The sequence below is a fragment of the Podarcis liolepis genome (assembly GCF_965112155.1).
Source record: "Podarcis liolepis genome assembly, chromosome: 8".
In the NCBI taxonomy this organism is placed as follows: Eukaryota; Metazoa; Chordata; class Lepidosauria; order Squamata; family Lacertidae; genus Podarcis; species Podarcis liolepis.
The window spans coordinates 60,817,561-60,834,492 of record NC_139560.1 but is presented as its reverse complement, the minus strand read 5'-3'; the positions used below and the strand labels follow the sequence as shown (position 1 = coordinate 60,834,492).

General features: G+C 41.9%; 1 protein-coding gene across 4 annotated transcripts in view; it reads right to left on the bottom strand.

Moving 5' to 3' along the window:
• JARID2 (jumonji and AT-rich interaction domain containing 2) overlaps positions 1-16,932 on the bottom strand; it is a 187,313-nt gene that overhangs the window by 13,392 nt on the left and 156,989 nt on the right. For all 4 annotated transcript variants that reach the window (XR_014529594.1, XR_014529595.1, XM_083519051.1 and 1 more), the window contains exons 7-8: positions 10,115-11,144; positions 4,699-5,195 (exon numbers count right to left, since the gene is read on the bottom strand). Coding sequence is in view for 2 of the 4 variants with exons in the window: in XM_083519051.1 (XP_083375177.1) it covers positions 4,699-5,195; positions 10,115-11,144 (1,527 nt within the window). In the remaining 2 variants the exon portion in view is untranslated. The remainder of the gene's footprint in view (positions 1-4,698; positions 5,196-10,114; positions 11,145-16,932) is intronic.

The following is a 16,932-nucleotide window of genomic DNA, read 5'->3' as shown; positions in this document are numbered from 1 at the left end:
ATAATGAAAATAATAATGAATAAAGAGCAGATATGAGTGGCTGGAAATATAGATACATCATGACACAGGGTTATTACACCAACAATGTTCCAGATTGCAGTTTCTCTCATCTATTGCATGGGCAGCACCAATCAAAAATATGCACAACATTATTAAGAAAAAGTGGGGGAAATGCATAATATATGGGGGGGATTGCTGCAAAATATGTATATGAGGCAGAATTGTGAACAAAAACGCACATTTTTAGTGTTGGCTCTAAAAAGAAAATCACAAACTGGTGTGGAAATGGGGCAAACTGAGCTTAAGATCAGAAAAATGAGACGCTGAAGGTGTCCATCACTAACTGCAGACTGAAACTGTAAATGCTCTAAATGGGCTTGCTCAGATACATTTTGTCCTGCGTTCTGTTCTAACTTCACGTTGCCTGAGAAAGTTGTCCTCTATGTGTAAGACTGCTGCCTGGGGAAGGAAGAGAAATCAGAATGACTCATTTTAAGGACCAGCAGCTAACTGAGATGCCAATTTAGGCTTATTTTTAAAGGGAGTAGTGTTGATGCTTGCTCACAAGCTGGAATCAGCTGTAGGAAACAACTGCAGACATGTTGGAAAATAAAATATCTTTCACCAGATGAACTTTCAAACTGGGTAGCCAAAGAAAGACTAACCCCAGAGGTCCAAAACAAAACTGAAAAAGTTGATTAGCGTTTAGCCATAGGCCAGTACAATACTAAAATGTAAATATTTCAATCAGATTTTTTAAAAAAACACACACAAACACAATAAAGAATCATGAAAAAACATTTCCAATTCATAAACTAGAAGTACATCAAACTGTGCCTTTTTCCCCCCAAGCAAAGGTGTGGTGATCATGTATGGTTTTCCATTCAGTAAGGGGAGTAATAATCACACCGTGAGCTTAACATTAAAACTTGCAGTCTCACAGTGCTTTAACATGCACAAATGGAAGCTAGCTATTTGTCTGAAAATCTATCTTCATTTTCTCTCTGAATATGAAGACCACTATTTTGTTTTGATGATTAGAGATATTTTCCACAATTCATTGAGAACAGAAAGACTCGAGGTGCTTTCAGTTACAATGCACTTATGCAATGAAGGTTTTCCCTGATTTTCAACACTTGGCTGGATCCCAGACCCCAACCTGTTAATGTTGGGGGATGGAAAATATGCTTTGTGGGGGTAAAGAGAAGGCTCACGTGTTACCAAAAGTTTTAAGTTAATTAGTTCAAACTACAGAGTCAAACTCTCAGTAGTTTTCTGCTTCCTTCTCCCAGAGCAAAAACAGACACTACCGAATATTTCCCCCCAATCAAAGTCTTAGCTCAGGCCCACTGACTACACAAAAATGTTGAGCTGCCCCATAAAAAATAAAATGCGAAATGAACACAAGGCAATTAAGCTATTACAAGTGCCCATCAGGGGAGGAGAGCTAAGACACTCTTAAATGTCAGAGCTGCATGCTTGTAAATAAAATGAGCAATTTCCTTCCTCTTTTACTGCCCATGTGAACCATTTATTGGGGTAGTCTAACAAAAAAAACATCCTTCAAAAGTGCTATTCAACAGCCATCAAATTTGCGTCTGTAATTCAGGGTTTACAAAGACTGCTCACAAGCACAGAGAAACAGCTGTCTAGATTTAAGGAGTGCTTGCTGTGGGGTTTGGGGTTTTTTTGCCAGACAAATAAAGGCAGAAATTATCATCAAGAACTGGTTACTATCGGAGAGAGGTGGCAACCCTACCTCAGGGCAGAAGTTTTCTCAAGTTTTTTTAATAAAAAAGATTAGTCATAATTGATCCGATTTATTAGTTCTTAAATTTTTCCTCTGGGCATAAAGCACCCTCCAGGGAAAACTCTCACTTTCCAGCCTTTGTCTGAAATTACATTCATTTGGGAGAAATTTTTCTCACTTTGATTTTATCTGTTTGGTTCAAAAGAACACAACATTGTGAAGGAGATTTGCAATAGTCATCATTTCACTGCAAAATATTTCTTCCTTGATTTCATCTCAAAACATCTGCACACTTACTTAAAGAATTCCCCAAGTGAAAACCAAATACCTGTCCCAGTTCACATGTAATGTTAAGCCACAGTAAGAAACAACCCATGGTTAGGAATGTGCTACGGCACACTGAAGAATTGCTTCTACAATGCTCCACCTGCCCTGAGTTGGGAAGAAACAAACCACAGCTTTTGCTTGGCGTTAACTGCAAGCCAGTCCTCGTGGGTTGTTTCCCTCCAAAACCCAGGGTGGAAACTAAGGTTTGTTCTTGGACTTACTGCCCATAGTTTGTTTGGAGGAGTCATTGTCGGAGAATTTCCTCTAAATAACTTAGCATCTGGAACCTCCTGGGCCAAATCTGGTCCCTTAAGGGGTGATGCTTGACTCCCATCCAAACTATAACCCAGAGGCAAAAGGTGATGTGAGAGGAGTGATGGGCAACAGGAGGAATCTATATAGGAGACTTTAACTTCACATTTCTCCTAGTTGATATATGCAGGTTACAGATTCTTTGCATACACTGTCTCACTTATTTCATGTGACCTAAGCTCAACTAGGACGGTGTTCTCGAAGCTACAAACATGAGTCTGACCAAGCTGCGGGAGGCAGTGGAAGACAGGAGTGCCTGGCGTGCTCTGGTCCAGGGGGTCACGAAGAGTCGGACACGACTAAACGACTAAACAACAACAAAGCTCAACTAACTTAGTCTGGGATCCAACCCATGACTTTAGGAGAATTAGGAAAACTGGGAGCCTACCCCCATTAAAAAAAAATAATCTATTGCCAGATAGAATAATTAATCCCCTTTATTTTGTGACACAATAAAAATTCTTTACATGGGAAGCCAAGCATATGGCTTGATCATGATTTGCAGTGTAATTTTGTGTGGTTACTCATAAGTAATACCTGACTTACTACCAGGTAAATGTACAAAGGATTTTTAATACCACATATTTAGTTCATATCTCTCTTTTTCTGCATAAGTTTAGCAGAACAAAACAAAGCTATTGTAGTCTGACTAGAAATAATTTGACTGAGCAGATTTTCTTTTACCTCTAGCAGAAGTGAAAGACTGACTCCAATTGCAGTATTAGTTTCCTATGGAATTTGCTGACAGTGGCAGCACTTCTGGCTGGAGTTAAAAATATGCACTTTCAAACAGAAGTAGAAGATCATAGCTTACGTATATAAGCTATACTGTCAAACTGATTGTGGACTAAAAGGCCTTAATTCAATTAAAAAACAACAACCCCCAGTCTCAATTAGACATCCACAAGGAAACTGAAGAGATCTGAAGGAAAATGCTTCATAAATAACCCCCCCCCACCCTAAGGTTTTATCAAACTTAGGTCCATTAATTTCAATGGGTCTACTCTTACTAAATATGTACAAATTTGATAAAAGGGCCGTGTTCATTCTTACAGTACTTTACTTTCACGATGTAATCTTTTACAGACTTAGGAACACTCCTGTAACATCCCTTGGTATAATAAAGGTGTTGCATGAATATTCAGTGGCGATAAATGATTCTGTAAGAGGAAGCACAGGCTTAGTTAAGTAGCCTTAACCTCTGCTCACTTATTCCACACACTCTAGTCCTGTGAAATGCAGCTGCCAGTCATGAGGACTGTCAGGTCGCAGGTGATGGGGTGATGGCGTCCAATGACCCAGCCAATTTCTAGGCCTGACCGACTGCAGGGTGTCAGGAAGAAGGTGTTGATAAGAGCAACAGGCCAATTTGTTTCACGGATAAACATATTACAGCAAGAGCTATCAAATGACATTAAATCATAATGAATACATTTCAAGTGGTAATTGAGTGTATATTTTAACCTGGTATTTAAGTTTATAAAGCTGTCATGGGGTGATGGGGCAGATTCTTCCAAGGTCTGAACTCTTGCGATTTTTAACTCCGCTGCTTGCTGTTGCAAGCCCTGGAAATTAGACTGTTTCAGCTGATCATAGGCAGGCAAATGTGAGGAGCCTACAGTGTGGTGTTGTGGCTGGAGTGTTGTGTTTGGACACGGGAAAGCCAAGCCCATTCCCCACTCAGACATTAAACTTGCTGGGTGGCCTTGCACAAGTCACAGCCACACAGGCTCACCTCACTCACAGGGTTGTAGAGAAGATAAAGTAAATTAATCCTTTGCCCAGACCTCTTGAGGGAAAAAGGCAGGAATACAAATGCGGTTAATATAGAAGTAAACAGAATCTGGCACAGGAATGTATAGATAGGCCTCAATTCTTGAAGACTGACAGCCTCTGCACAGAGGAACCAGAAGTTGCCAATTTCAGGCAGCACCTGATTCCTGTTTTGCAGCGAGAGGAGAAAGAGCAGTGATGGAAAAAGCAGTGTGTGCCGGGCACAGGCACCAGCGTAATAAACACCATATTTCTTTCTCTCTTAGCAGCTCAGCCTCACTCACTAAATCCAACCTCACTAACAATTACACAGCAAGCAGCGGTTGCCAGCTCCTGCTTAATAGTGGGGAGGCTGCCAAATCAAATTGAGTGGGGGAGTCAACATTCCTCTGCAAATGGATGTGCTCAGCGTCAGGAGGAATAAGCCTTCCAAACCACTGTTTGCACTAAATCAGAGCTGGCAACTGCAGACAAAAATACTGTTTGCATTTCGGGTTGCACGTTCTAAGCAGGGCCAACGGCAAGGCTTTGCTTACCTTATATACACACTTGTGGAGGTCACTGAGAACGCCTTTGTCTTCCTCCTCTTCCTTCACGGTCTCTTTTTCCTGAGAGAAGAGTCGCCGCCGGCCCGTTTTCTGTGGGACTTCGACTTCCTTCGCCTTGTTCCGGAAGCCGTTTTTATGAACCACGCCATTGATGAGTCCGTTTTTGGGCTCATACCGGGGGAGAGACTGGAATTCGTAGTTGTTCTCCGAATGTACCTCCAGGGGGCCTTTCCTCTTTTCTAGGACCTCCTTTTCAAAGAGGACTTCCTTCTCCAGTCTCTTGTGCTCCTCGGCAGAGAGAGAGTCGTAGGAGAGCAAGTACTGGCAGTACGCCTCCTGCAGCTTTGCTAACCTGTCCTGTGCAGTTTTGGGGATCCGCAGCAGGTCTGCCAGCTTGTTCCATTTCTTGAGGTCAGTCACTTGCTGCATGCCCCCCATTTCGTTGATCAGTTGGAAAAAGCAGGCCAAATCTAGCTCACATCCTCCTGGGTGTCAGTGAAGTGGAACAACAGGAAGGGAAAGGACATACAGGGGGAAGAAAAAACATGGTTAGGAAAACGTGACAGCAGACCGTATGCAATCCAGGCCAACGTATTGTGGAAGTGGCTGCATCACTTCGGACTGTAAATAGGAGCAAGACTGAAAACAAATCTGTGCAAACGAATGAAGAATAAAGCCCCTCAATATAGAAAATCAGATGTCAGTGTTATTTCTGGACCATCCGTCTTTAAAAAAAGGGAATCTGAAGGAAATTAAGCCACTGCAAAATCACTGGGCTTTCGTAGTAGTTACTGCACTTGCCTTGTGATTTGCCACTCACCTGCCCACCTGCATTAAGTTTCAACTGCCTTTGGGTATCTTTCTAAATGGCAAACTGAGCCTGTGCCACATAGGATGCTCCCCCCCCCCCATCATGTGAATATTGCTTTCTTTTTCTCCTAGCCTTAAAGGCACTTTAAAGCTAAAAAAAGGAAAGAGTTGTTCTTTTGTGCAAATGCCATTACAAACATCTGCAGTCAAATTAATGCCCCCACTGCACCACACAGATCTGCTTCAAACTGGATTTGAGGTCACTGTTGTGGTAACTATTACTATTGTGCTACACACTCTACAGAACGTACTTTGTGCCCCCTGTTTCCTATCTAAAGATATTACGGTTTCTTGATCAGCATTTATGCAATATCCAGGATCGATCTGTAGTTACTGCATTTATCAAGCAGCCATGTGATGCATACACCAGTCCAAAACCTGTCCATAGAAGCTCAGATTTATCAAAAGGATAATTCATAGGTTGGTGGACTGCAGGTTAGTGCTTTTAAGTGGTGCTGAGAGATGCACTAACAGGAGCTTGGTACAAAAGACATACCCTCAGAATTAAAGAATTCTGAGCCTCCAAATTTGTTGTGAGTATCACAGCTAAAATAAGAGTTTGCAGTTCTTCCACACAAAAATCCACTTCTGGTTACCCCCAAGCTATCTTAATTTCTGCAGCATAATTTAGGATTTTGGTGCCAGGGGTGGGGTGAGGCATCATTTTGTTGCTGCTATTGTTTAAACATTTGGGAGTCAATTGTTTGCCAGATCTACTTAGCTGCTGATCTATTTAACAGCAAGTCATTCAGTGATAGATCCTGCAGACCTATCTTCTGCCCACCCCTGGAGTAATTAATTTGTGCTCATTATCTGATGTGAAAGTGCCTTTACAAAGCTGACAAAATCTCTTACTGACAAAAAATGATAATGGAATAATGCTTCAACTTTGGCAAGTCATTGCAGGGAGGGGAGGCACAGAGAGTGGCGTGATTGCTGCAGGTGAAAGTAGCCCTTCCATGTTTTGTCAAGGAGTGCGTGCTTTCAGGCAACACAAAAACAGGGCCAAACCAACTCTGGGTTTAATGAGGCTTGGTAGCTTTTCTTGAGCAATTTTATGATATCTGACCCTTAAGAAAAGGAGGCGACTGCTACGGATTTTGTGCTCGTTGTAAAATGTTCAAGATCAGCAAAATGGTAGAGCCTTTTCCCCCAGGGGAATGAACCAAGGAGAAAAACAAACACACACACACACTACATAAAACCCCCTTTATCTGCTGGCAAGGGGTAGACAAATACATAGCTTTCTACCTGCCATAAAGATTACAGAAAACCAAAGGCCATCTCAGAAGGACAGTATCTGAGATAATAAACTGATGAAGCTAACAACTCATATTTGATTAGGACACCGCTAAACGGGTTACAAACCTATCACACATTTCTGAAATTTGGTGTGCCATCAGCAAAGTAGCATTTTATTTAGACCAAACAAAGGTAGCAATGCAGTATGCAAACTTTGGAGCTATACAGAACTGTTCCTCAGGTATGAAGTACACGGAAAGCTGTGAGAATGGGGGGTTTTTTTATTGTGGCTCTTGCTTGAAGTTTGTTTACATTTTAAGGTGGTGGTGAAGGATTTCTTGCAGCCATAATTTGTTTAAAACCTCACTATCTATTAAGTTTCATCTTGCACAGAGGTAATAAAAGATAAAAAGAGTAATGGAAGAGTTTATTTCATGTTAGCTAATCACCTGTAATATTCCATAGGAAAAAATCTGAGAAACCTTTCTGAAGGTTTTGTATGTAAAGGGGGAAAGAAAGTCCCTTCCAGCACCATTTCATTAGTCAAATGATATGATGGAAAACTACAAATGTCCAATCTAACGCTCGAGCTTAGATAACTCTGTACCAGGGAACACATACCAAGCAGTCTTCAGAATTACAAACTGAAGTATAAGCCCCAGTTTAAAGTTACTGCAAATATCCAGTGCAATGTATGTGCATGTTGGCTAAGCAGCCCGTTTGTAAGATACGTTGCACACAGCATAAGAGCTAGAAAGAGGCAAGTGTTTACTGCAAGGGCTGGTTCCCAAGCTCATTGAAACGACATGCAGTGGAGTATCAGGACCATGTGTACAATTATACTGCAATTAAGATATTAAATTCATCAGCCTAGGGTGTATATGAATGCATTCTATAAGTGGGGCATTTGGACAAGCCTGGTGCCCTGCCATATATAGAAGCTATCACCAGTTTGGCAAATGCATGAACCAGGAAAACATTTGAAAGCAGCTTCTGCAGAACATCCTCAGCAAACTTTTACACGCACAGAGTCCTTAAACACTTGACATATGTGCTTACAATTTCCAGGGCTAGCCTTTGCCAACTGTTTTCTGACTGTGGTTTTTTGTTTTACACTGAAAAATCCAAAACTTATGCATCCTTTCAGAACTCATTGAAGTTATTTTCTATGCTGGAAAGCTGGTTCTTCTAGTCATCAAATTATGAGATTTGGTAGAATGCAGATTATTTGACAGAGAAATGAGCAAACTGATATTTCACTGTCAATGATTTCAAGATTTTAATTTGTTTTCATTGGTCCTTGCAATGAGGGAAGCTTCGAACAGTGTCAGGCAGCTCAGTATATAAAAGCACTAAAGAGCTCATTCTCTTAAATTTGGCATTTACTACAATTCTTTGACTCATGACATTATTAATACAGCTCTACTTTGTAAGACTGGATTTCTTTCATAGCATGCTTGCTATATATGAACCATAACGATAAGGAATGGAAGTTTATTTTGAGTTCAACTTTGCAAGGAAGGGGGGGAAAGAACTCTCTTTTGAACCTAGATAAAATAAAAACTGTCAGAAGGAATGGCATTTACACAGCATTTCAAATACTAATGCTATAGAATCCTTATATTAACTCAGTGGTTGGATATAGAACACGCTCAGTAAGTCTTGGGCTCACATACTCCCTTGCAGAACACCAGAAGCTTCCACTTCCATCTGAAATTAATGGCAGAACTTGGGACAAACTAAAGTTAATCTTAACCACTGTTAGCTGAAACAAGCCGGCTTCACAAACTATGGTTTGACGTTTGCTTGTTTCAAGAATCGGTAATTAAGAATAACTTCAGTTTATCTCGTCTCAGAATACATATCAAGTGACAGATACTGTAAAAGAGAAGCAAGACTTTCCAAGCTCCTCCTCATAGCTGTGCTAGAGAAGGATGAAGAAAGTGTGAGCCCAATACTCACTCCTTCTTCTAACGTTAAATCATCTGTAGTGTGGCTAAATATACACATGCATACAGTTTTAATCAGACACACAAGGTCAGTTTCACAACTAAAGCGTTTCACATCAACTATCATCTATTGCCTTTTAACAAATTATCTTATTGATTAGCTTTAATAAATGTTTCATACAACCAAAATATCAATATGCTAAAGGAGTTACTAAAGGAAATGTTGTATCATAAAGGCTGGAATCCTACTTATCATTAGGCTGCTTACATTCCACTGAAGTCAAAGGCTGCCAATTACAATTTATTTTTACTACAACTTGCCAGTTAATTTAAAACACTATTTCTTATTCCTGGAAGAAAATACCCATCTTCACTATTTTTTTTTAAATTTCCAGAATGAAAATCAGCTTCAAAAATAAAACAACTGTGGCTATCTCTCAGCCCTAGCAATTAAAATTTGACCTCATCAATTAAAACTGACCTCCGCAATTACACTGATTAAAGCTTGCAACTGTAACAGGAGCTCTAGCAAATTTATTAAATTTTAAAATTGCTTAGGAAGAACAGATTAAAAGGGACCTTCTTCCAAAGAATAAAGAGTATTCTAAAGGGAATTGTTGTTTCACCAAATAGTATGCCACTTTTAAAAACATACAACCATGTGCATCCTATCTGATAGCAGAAAGCAAACCAACTCAATTAAATAATCAAACACAGCAGAGGTACCTGCTGAGTAAGTTTACAAAACTGCCATTTTGCTACAAACTACACTTCAATGCTTGTCATCCAAGATTTGTTAAATGCCTGAAGATCGATGAAAATTTGTAATTTTGGTGATTTAGCTATTTGAACTGAAATCACTTAATCAAAGTTGACTGGGGTGGCGTGTGAGGAATGTTTAAGGAGAAGAGAGTTATTAAACCAAATTGTTAACTTGTTTGCACCGCTGTGCGTCATTGCTACACACACCTTGCTAGGAAAACACCAGAAAACCCTACTGTAATGTAGACTGGGGACACTTCAATGAGCATGACTACACCATTTTCTTTAGGCATAACGTGAGGTAGCCTTGAAACATGAGCAGATATGCCTCTTTTGCTCTAGGAGAAATAAAACAACATTTCTCTATAGCCAGCAAAGAAGGATCAACATGTTTAAGCGAAGCATAACAGGGAAACAGCTCAGTATGCACCTGCACTGGACCTGGCTTATGAATCAGCTATGAATGAAGCCTAGTGTCCTGCAGTTTTCACAGGAGGCCTGTCAATCTGAGAAGGAACTGATGCTCAAAATAGGAACCTGCTATAAATTGGGAAAAGAACAGAACACAACAAAGGACTCACCTATGAGTGGAAGCTCATCCATTGTAATGCCCTGAGATTTGAGGTGCTTCTTGATACAGGCCAGCCGCTGCACATTGGGCCCCCAGCGCCTGCTCAGCTTGTGAATGTGTTGTATTTGCGTCACAAAGCGCATTTCTTCATTCAGCTTGCACTCGGGCCTCCAGTCGGGAGGAGGGATCACCCTGCACATCCCATACTTCTCAACCTGAGCACGGATCGACTCGATGTATATCAACGGGTCATGGAACTCCTTTGGGGAAGGCTTGAAGATAGGGATCTCCTCCATCATGGCCCACCCAGACTTGACGCTGACCTTCTCGTGCTTCCCCGTTGAGTCATGTGGCTTGTGCAAGGACTCGGTTTGAGAGGTAGAATGATTTTCACAGGAGGCATTTTCAGTTTTGCTATGTGCTTGTTTCCCTGGCATGTTCTTCCCAGCAGCAGCTCTCTTCGGCCTGTTTCTTTCCAGACTTTTCTGTGGCACTTCCTGACTTCCAGGCTTCTTCACGTGGCCGTTCAGCAAAGGCTTCTCCGCAGGCGCCTTTTTGCTTGGGGCTTCAGCCACGCTGACTGGCCCCTTTAGCTTCTTGGTCGGCGACTGTGTTTTGTCTATGTGGTTTGCCTCTTCCAGTCTCCTTTTTGAATTGCGCAGCCCCTCCCTCAACTGCCTCCCTACCTCCTTAGTGCATGTCTTTTGGTTCAACTTGCCATTGACCTTGACACCATTAACAGCGGTGTTGTTGGGCTTGGCCACTCCAAGAGATAGCACCTGTTTGCGGGTTTTTGCATTGCTACTTTCCGTTTTCCCTGAGATTGTATGGTTGACAGGTGAACTGGGCTTGTGGTGATTTAGTTTGGTTTCCTTGACCAGTTCTTTCTTGGCTTTGGTGTATGTGACAGTTCCTTTTGTCACTGTTGCAGTGTACTTCACAGTTTTGGACGGTGAAGGTCTGACTTCTCTCATCTTTTTGGCACTGGCTGTGTTTGCACTCGGAGATGACATTCGAGTGACACCATTGACCTTTGAAACCTAGGGGTGCCAGGACCATCAGGAGGAAGAAGAGACAAAACAGGAGGGGGGAAACCAATTAGTAAAAATCCACAATAGGCCTCAGGCCCTCTAAAAACCGATCTGAGAGGGAAATATATGCTTTGCAGCCTTTCAACAACATTAAGTCACATTATACAATGTATTGGACTTCACTCAGTGGAGAGCAGAATCAGTCTCTTTTTAAAGCAAATAAAGACAGAAATTTAAAACAAGGCTTTGAAGTGTGGGTGTATCTTTAGTCATCTGATGCTGTCTACTCTGAGTGAGAGTGCATCTATACCCAGTCTCTGCTTCATAATGAGGCTGTGCATGATGGCTTCTTCTGTGGTTCGACTCTGGGAGGGGCCTGCCGCCCTCTCCCAGGGCCCTGGACTTGCTGCTGCCATGCCTCATTTCTGTCACTGCTTCCCATTTCTGAACTTTTCTGGCTCTGTAGATGTATTGTGCGTGCTTGCTGATGCATAAGACCCCATCTGCACTATATATTTAAAGCAGTGTCATACCACTTTAAACAGCCAGAGCTTCCTCCAAAAAATCATTGCCACTTGCAGTTTGTTAAAAGCGCTGAGAATTGTTAAGAGACCTCTATTCACCAGAACGACAATTCTCAGTGTGGTTCAACAGTCCATCCCTCTTCCTAGGGAACTCTGGGGATTGTAGCTCTGTGAATGGAACAGGAGTCTCAGGACAATTCCCAGCTACAGTTCCCAAGATTCTTTGGGGGGGCCACAACTGCTTAAAGTTATATGATACTGATTTCAAGGTATAGCGCAGATGGGGTCTTAAAACTGTCACTGTTCAGAAATATGCACAGCTTGAAAATATGGCAGGGGCAAAAGTAAGGATGCCTGGCAGCAGCAAACGATACAACAACTGGGCGGATCCAAATTCTCAAATCTGTTTTGGGGCAAAAGTTTCCATATTCCATATTGGAATTATTCCAGTCTATGTCTATTTGAGCCACATGCACACAGCTCCACTGGTTGACCCAATGGGAACTGATGCTCCTCGCTTTTCATTTCAACCAATCCTCCTTTTCCAATATTAACCCCCTTTCCCCACCCAATCCCCATCTACCAAGGTGTCTACTCATTTGCCTTCTAAACTTATTTGAACTTAAACACAAGCAAACTTAATAACCACTAATAACGGAAAATTACCAGAATCTCTCACTATTTTACGGCCATAAAATAGTAAGATTCACAAGTGTGCACACAATTATATCCAATATGCACCCAAGAGATTAGCATGGCTCTGAAGAATCCCACTTCCAGAATTATATTATAGCCAGGAGGTACAAAATGCAATTCTATAGTTATGTGCAGATTCTATATCCGCCCCCACAAGAAGTTTGATGTCCAGGCAGTTTTGTTTTTATTTAACATCAAGTTCCTGAAATAGTTAGTTGCAAATGACAGGACCCACAGCTAACAAGTTTCATTGATTTCAATGGGAATTTGTTGCAATTTATCATTTGTTGAATTTCCCCAAACATTTCTTAACTGTATAATTTATTAATTATGAATTTGTAAATGTATGGATTTTTTATGGGGAGAGAAAAACCAGGTTTACATGTTTCAACTTTGTGTTATATAACTGCTGAAGCCCAGTACTTGTTAAGAGACAGCAAACCGATATCCCAAAAAATGCAGTGGCGTAATAAACATTACACAGCAACCATGCAACACATCTTTCCAACTGTGCTTATTATTTGGTCAATAGAGCACCAAGCTGAATGAGTGTGCAAGAATTAATGTGAGCGAGCATGTGCAATGTTTAGCCTCATGTACTATTTCTTGTTTAGTGGCACCAGGAACCATAAACCTGAACCTTTATTCTCCAAAGACTGTGCTTCTCTTTCCTACTATTGCCAGCTCTAAGAAAGGCAACCCAGTGCCTCCCAAAAGGTTCAGTGGCAGGAAGCTGTGTGGAAGCTACAGCATCTCTGGGGCAATGAGAAGCCACATCTTCCAAATTTCTTCCTGCCATGCAGCTACAGAGGATGCAGAAACCTCTGAGCAGTGGCAGAGCTAGCTGCTCGGGCACCTGGAGCGGCGCTCATGCCATGCACCCGGGGGCAGGGCGATCTGCCCATGGGGCAGGCTGATCAGCGTGGCAGCGGTCCGCCCAGGGGGTTGATCAGCGTGGTGGTGGTCCGCCTTGGGGGGGTGGGAGGCGATTGCTGCAGTGGCAATCAGCCCAGGGTTTTTTTGTCACACCCCCCGGGATGGCACCCGAGATGGACCACCCTCACCACCTCCCTTCCTACGCCCCTGTCTCCGAGGGAGTGGTTTGCAATCCTAATCACATATTTCACTTATGTTTATTTGGAATAGGATGGTGTTCAGCAAGGAAAGCTACTCAGAAGGGCTACCTAGAAAGAAGCAGACATCTGTAAATGCATAAAACTCTGTTTTCTAGCCAATGAGGAACAGCACATTAGGACACAAAGGCCTAGAATGTATTCCTAGAATGTAGAAGGGATTGAAACATGCCGTTAAGCCATTCTTAAAACACAGCAAGTTTGCTTGCTTCAAAGAGTCAGGTGATAGGATACTTGTTAGAACACAATGTACAACAGTTAAAGCAAACTGACTACAGTCATACCTCTGCTTACGTATCCCTCTGGATACGTAAACTGGGATGCGAACGCGGCAAACCCGGAAGTATTTTTCTGGGTTTCGCCGCGCATGCATGTGCAGAAGCGGTCCTCCGGTTGCAAATTCCTCAGGATGCGGCCCGACCTCTGGAATGGATCCTGTTTGCAACCGGGGGTACCACTGTATTTATAGAAGAAAGGGGAAGCCACAACTAATCAAAAATATTTTAAATTAACACTGCTTTACAATTCTGTATTTGGTCCCCCGTTTATAAACAGCTTTGCATTTCCCCCTCTGTAAGCTTTACTACACCTAATACCACACAGGTATCTAGTATTCATGCCCTTTTCATTGGATGTGCTACAGTCATGATTTCATTATCTCCTACAAGATGCAAATGGTTTAAGCAGGAACCTTAGCATAGCTATCTTTCGTGAAAGTGTGGTCAGGTTTTGCTAAAATATAAGGAACAGCCCGTATTTGGCACATATGTTAAATGTGGGGTGCCTGATACGACGGCATAGGAAGACTTCATGTGACGTCACATAACATTCCATAGCTTCGGAATGACTGTGGCTCAGGGGCAGATCATCTGCTCTGAGTGCAGAAGGTCCCAGTTTCACTCCCCAGCATTTCTCCAAGTAGGGCTGGGAAAACCAACGACCTGGGCTCAGTATAAGACAGCTTCCAATGCTCCCGTGACTCAAGCATATTTTACACCACATCAACATTACCCTGGATAGCTCAGCTGGTCACAGGGGGGTGCTGATAACACTATGGATGCAGGTTCAATCCCTGTGTGGGACAGCTGCATTATTCCTGAATTGCAGGGGGTTGGCCCCTTTCAACTGTACAAGTCTATGATTCTATAAACCAGTGCCAGAATTGAAGGCTTAAAAACTCACCAGCCTCAGCTCCTAATAAGACACATCCTCACTGCCACGTACGGCTGCGCACACAGCATTTCTATAAAAATTCCCTCTTAACTCTACCCCTGGCAGCTTGATCCAATGACCTTATAAACACAGTTAGTTTGCTTCTCACAGAGCTTCAGTAGTTGGGGAATGTAACTTTCCCCCTAATGAAATACTATTGTTTCAGGCTCTCTCTCCCCCCCCCCCCCATTTCCTTCATTTTGGTGACATGACCACAGAAACACACGTTTTAAAAACACACTCCGACAAACATTTGACATGTATTTGGAGTCAGAGGTGGTGCTGCTCTTATCTAAGGGGGTTACAAGAACAGACAGACAGTTCAGGAGGGGAAGAACGAGGTCAGGGGAGAAGGGTCAGCACTCAGCAGAGAATCAAGCAACAGCAGTGGTGAAACGAGGCTGGACCAGGAAGGTAAGCTGCAGAAACGAAGATCTTGGTAAGCACCTTGAAGGAAAAGAGCAAAGGGCTTAATCTCAGAGAAAGGTTGTGTCAGAGCAACATTAGAAGACGGGGAGGAGGCAGGCAGGCAGGCAGGCAGGCAAGCAGCATACTGCACATGATTTTGGAAAAACAGTGAAAAGGAGAGAGGCAAGTGACCAGTTGTGAAGTAAAGGGAATTAATTTTTTTAAATTGTGAACAAGGAGGTAGGTCCCCCTCAAAAAAATAATAATCTTGCTTTTGAAATGGAGAGATTAAAACTCTCGGGAGGACTGTATACTGGTTCCTTTGAAACAAATTTTGTGTCTGTTTTAACTGGCCTATGACTGAAACCAATGCAAAGTATATGTTTTTAAAATTTTAAAAGGATATATATGCTGCTTAATAATCAAAAACCTCTAAGGGATTTACATGAAAGTAGGCGTAGCAGTCTCAAAAAAACAACCAGCTGTAGCCTCAAGAAAAGACTTCTGGGTTGGGTAAGATTATATAGTGACAGAATCTCTATAACTAGTTTGGACCCTTGGAAAGCTGTCTCTCCCTCTCATACACATGCACACATACCTAAACATTCTCTCACACTTAATTTCTTTGCCAGCTGTAAACTCTAATAAAAACTGCCAAGACAGAAACTTCTGATATTACATAGAGAATTTTAGAAAGGGCAAACCATCATGACCACTTAGGTGCAGAAAAGTACTTCAATAAAACCTCAAATGAGATCCTTCTGAGCCAGCTAAGAAACTGCATGGGTGCATATGTTTTACGAATACACACTTTTCAAGCTTCTAAAACAGTACATAGGAAGACTGTGGAATAGCTCAGTCGGTAGGGAATGAGATTCTTAATCTCAGGGTTGTGGGTTTGAGCCCCATGTTGGGCAAAAAGATATATTCATTGGAGAGGACCATCATGGTCCCTTCCAACTCTACAATTCTGTGATTCTACATCAGTATCTGAGAGCACATGGTGCATTCTCAATTTTCCATCTCTGCTTCCAAACAGAACGTTCCCCTCAACCAAGTGGTGACGTTAGAAGGAGACAATACTGGGACCAACTTAGCAGCTGGTGATTTTCCCCATCTGCTTACTATGGATTTTTTTTTCAGATACTTTACTCTCTCTCCAAAAATGAAGTCCATTGCATATCAATAATAGGGAAGAAAAATATTAGTCTAGTTTCTAGATTTCACACAGTTAACATGGTCTTGATTTTGCATAAAATTGCCTTAGAAGAAACAGCCTTCCGGGTCCCAGGTGCAGAAGAGAGCAAAAGAAATTGCGGTACGCAGTTTCTTACCTTTCTACTGTTGACATGTCTCCCCCCATTAACCAAAAACACACAACCTTTGTGAGTCAGTCTATTAAATGTCTGCACTGCTGGTTGCGGAGCATCACCATAGAGGTTCTAGTCCCAGAGTTCCATCGCGAGGCAGTGCTTACACTGATCACACAAGAAAGAAGTCAATTTAATTTTAAGAAGAAGTAACAGTGATCAATCATTAGGCTTTATCACTTGTTACACAGTCTAAACTAATCAGAAGCACATGCGCACGCACACACAACTGATCTTTTTTGTTTTCTCCAACCAGACAAGTGGAACACATTCTGTCGTCACACAACTCTCACACTTGAATGTAAAAGCTAAGCGTTCTCTTAAACCTTTTTTTTTTAAAGAAAGAAAGAAAAGAACCCTTAATATAAGGGGCCAGCTCATAATCTTGCATCAGTTGTATGACCTTCTCTTGCATAATCAATAGAGGGCCTCCTTGAGTTAGGTTTCCTCTCCT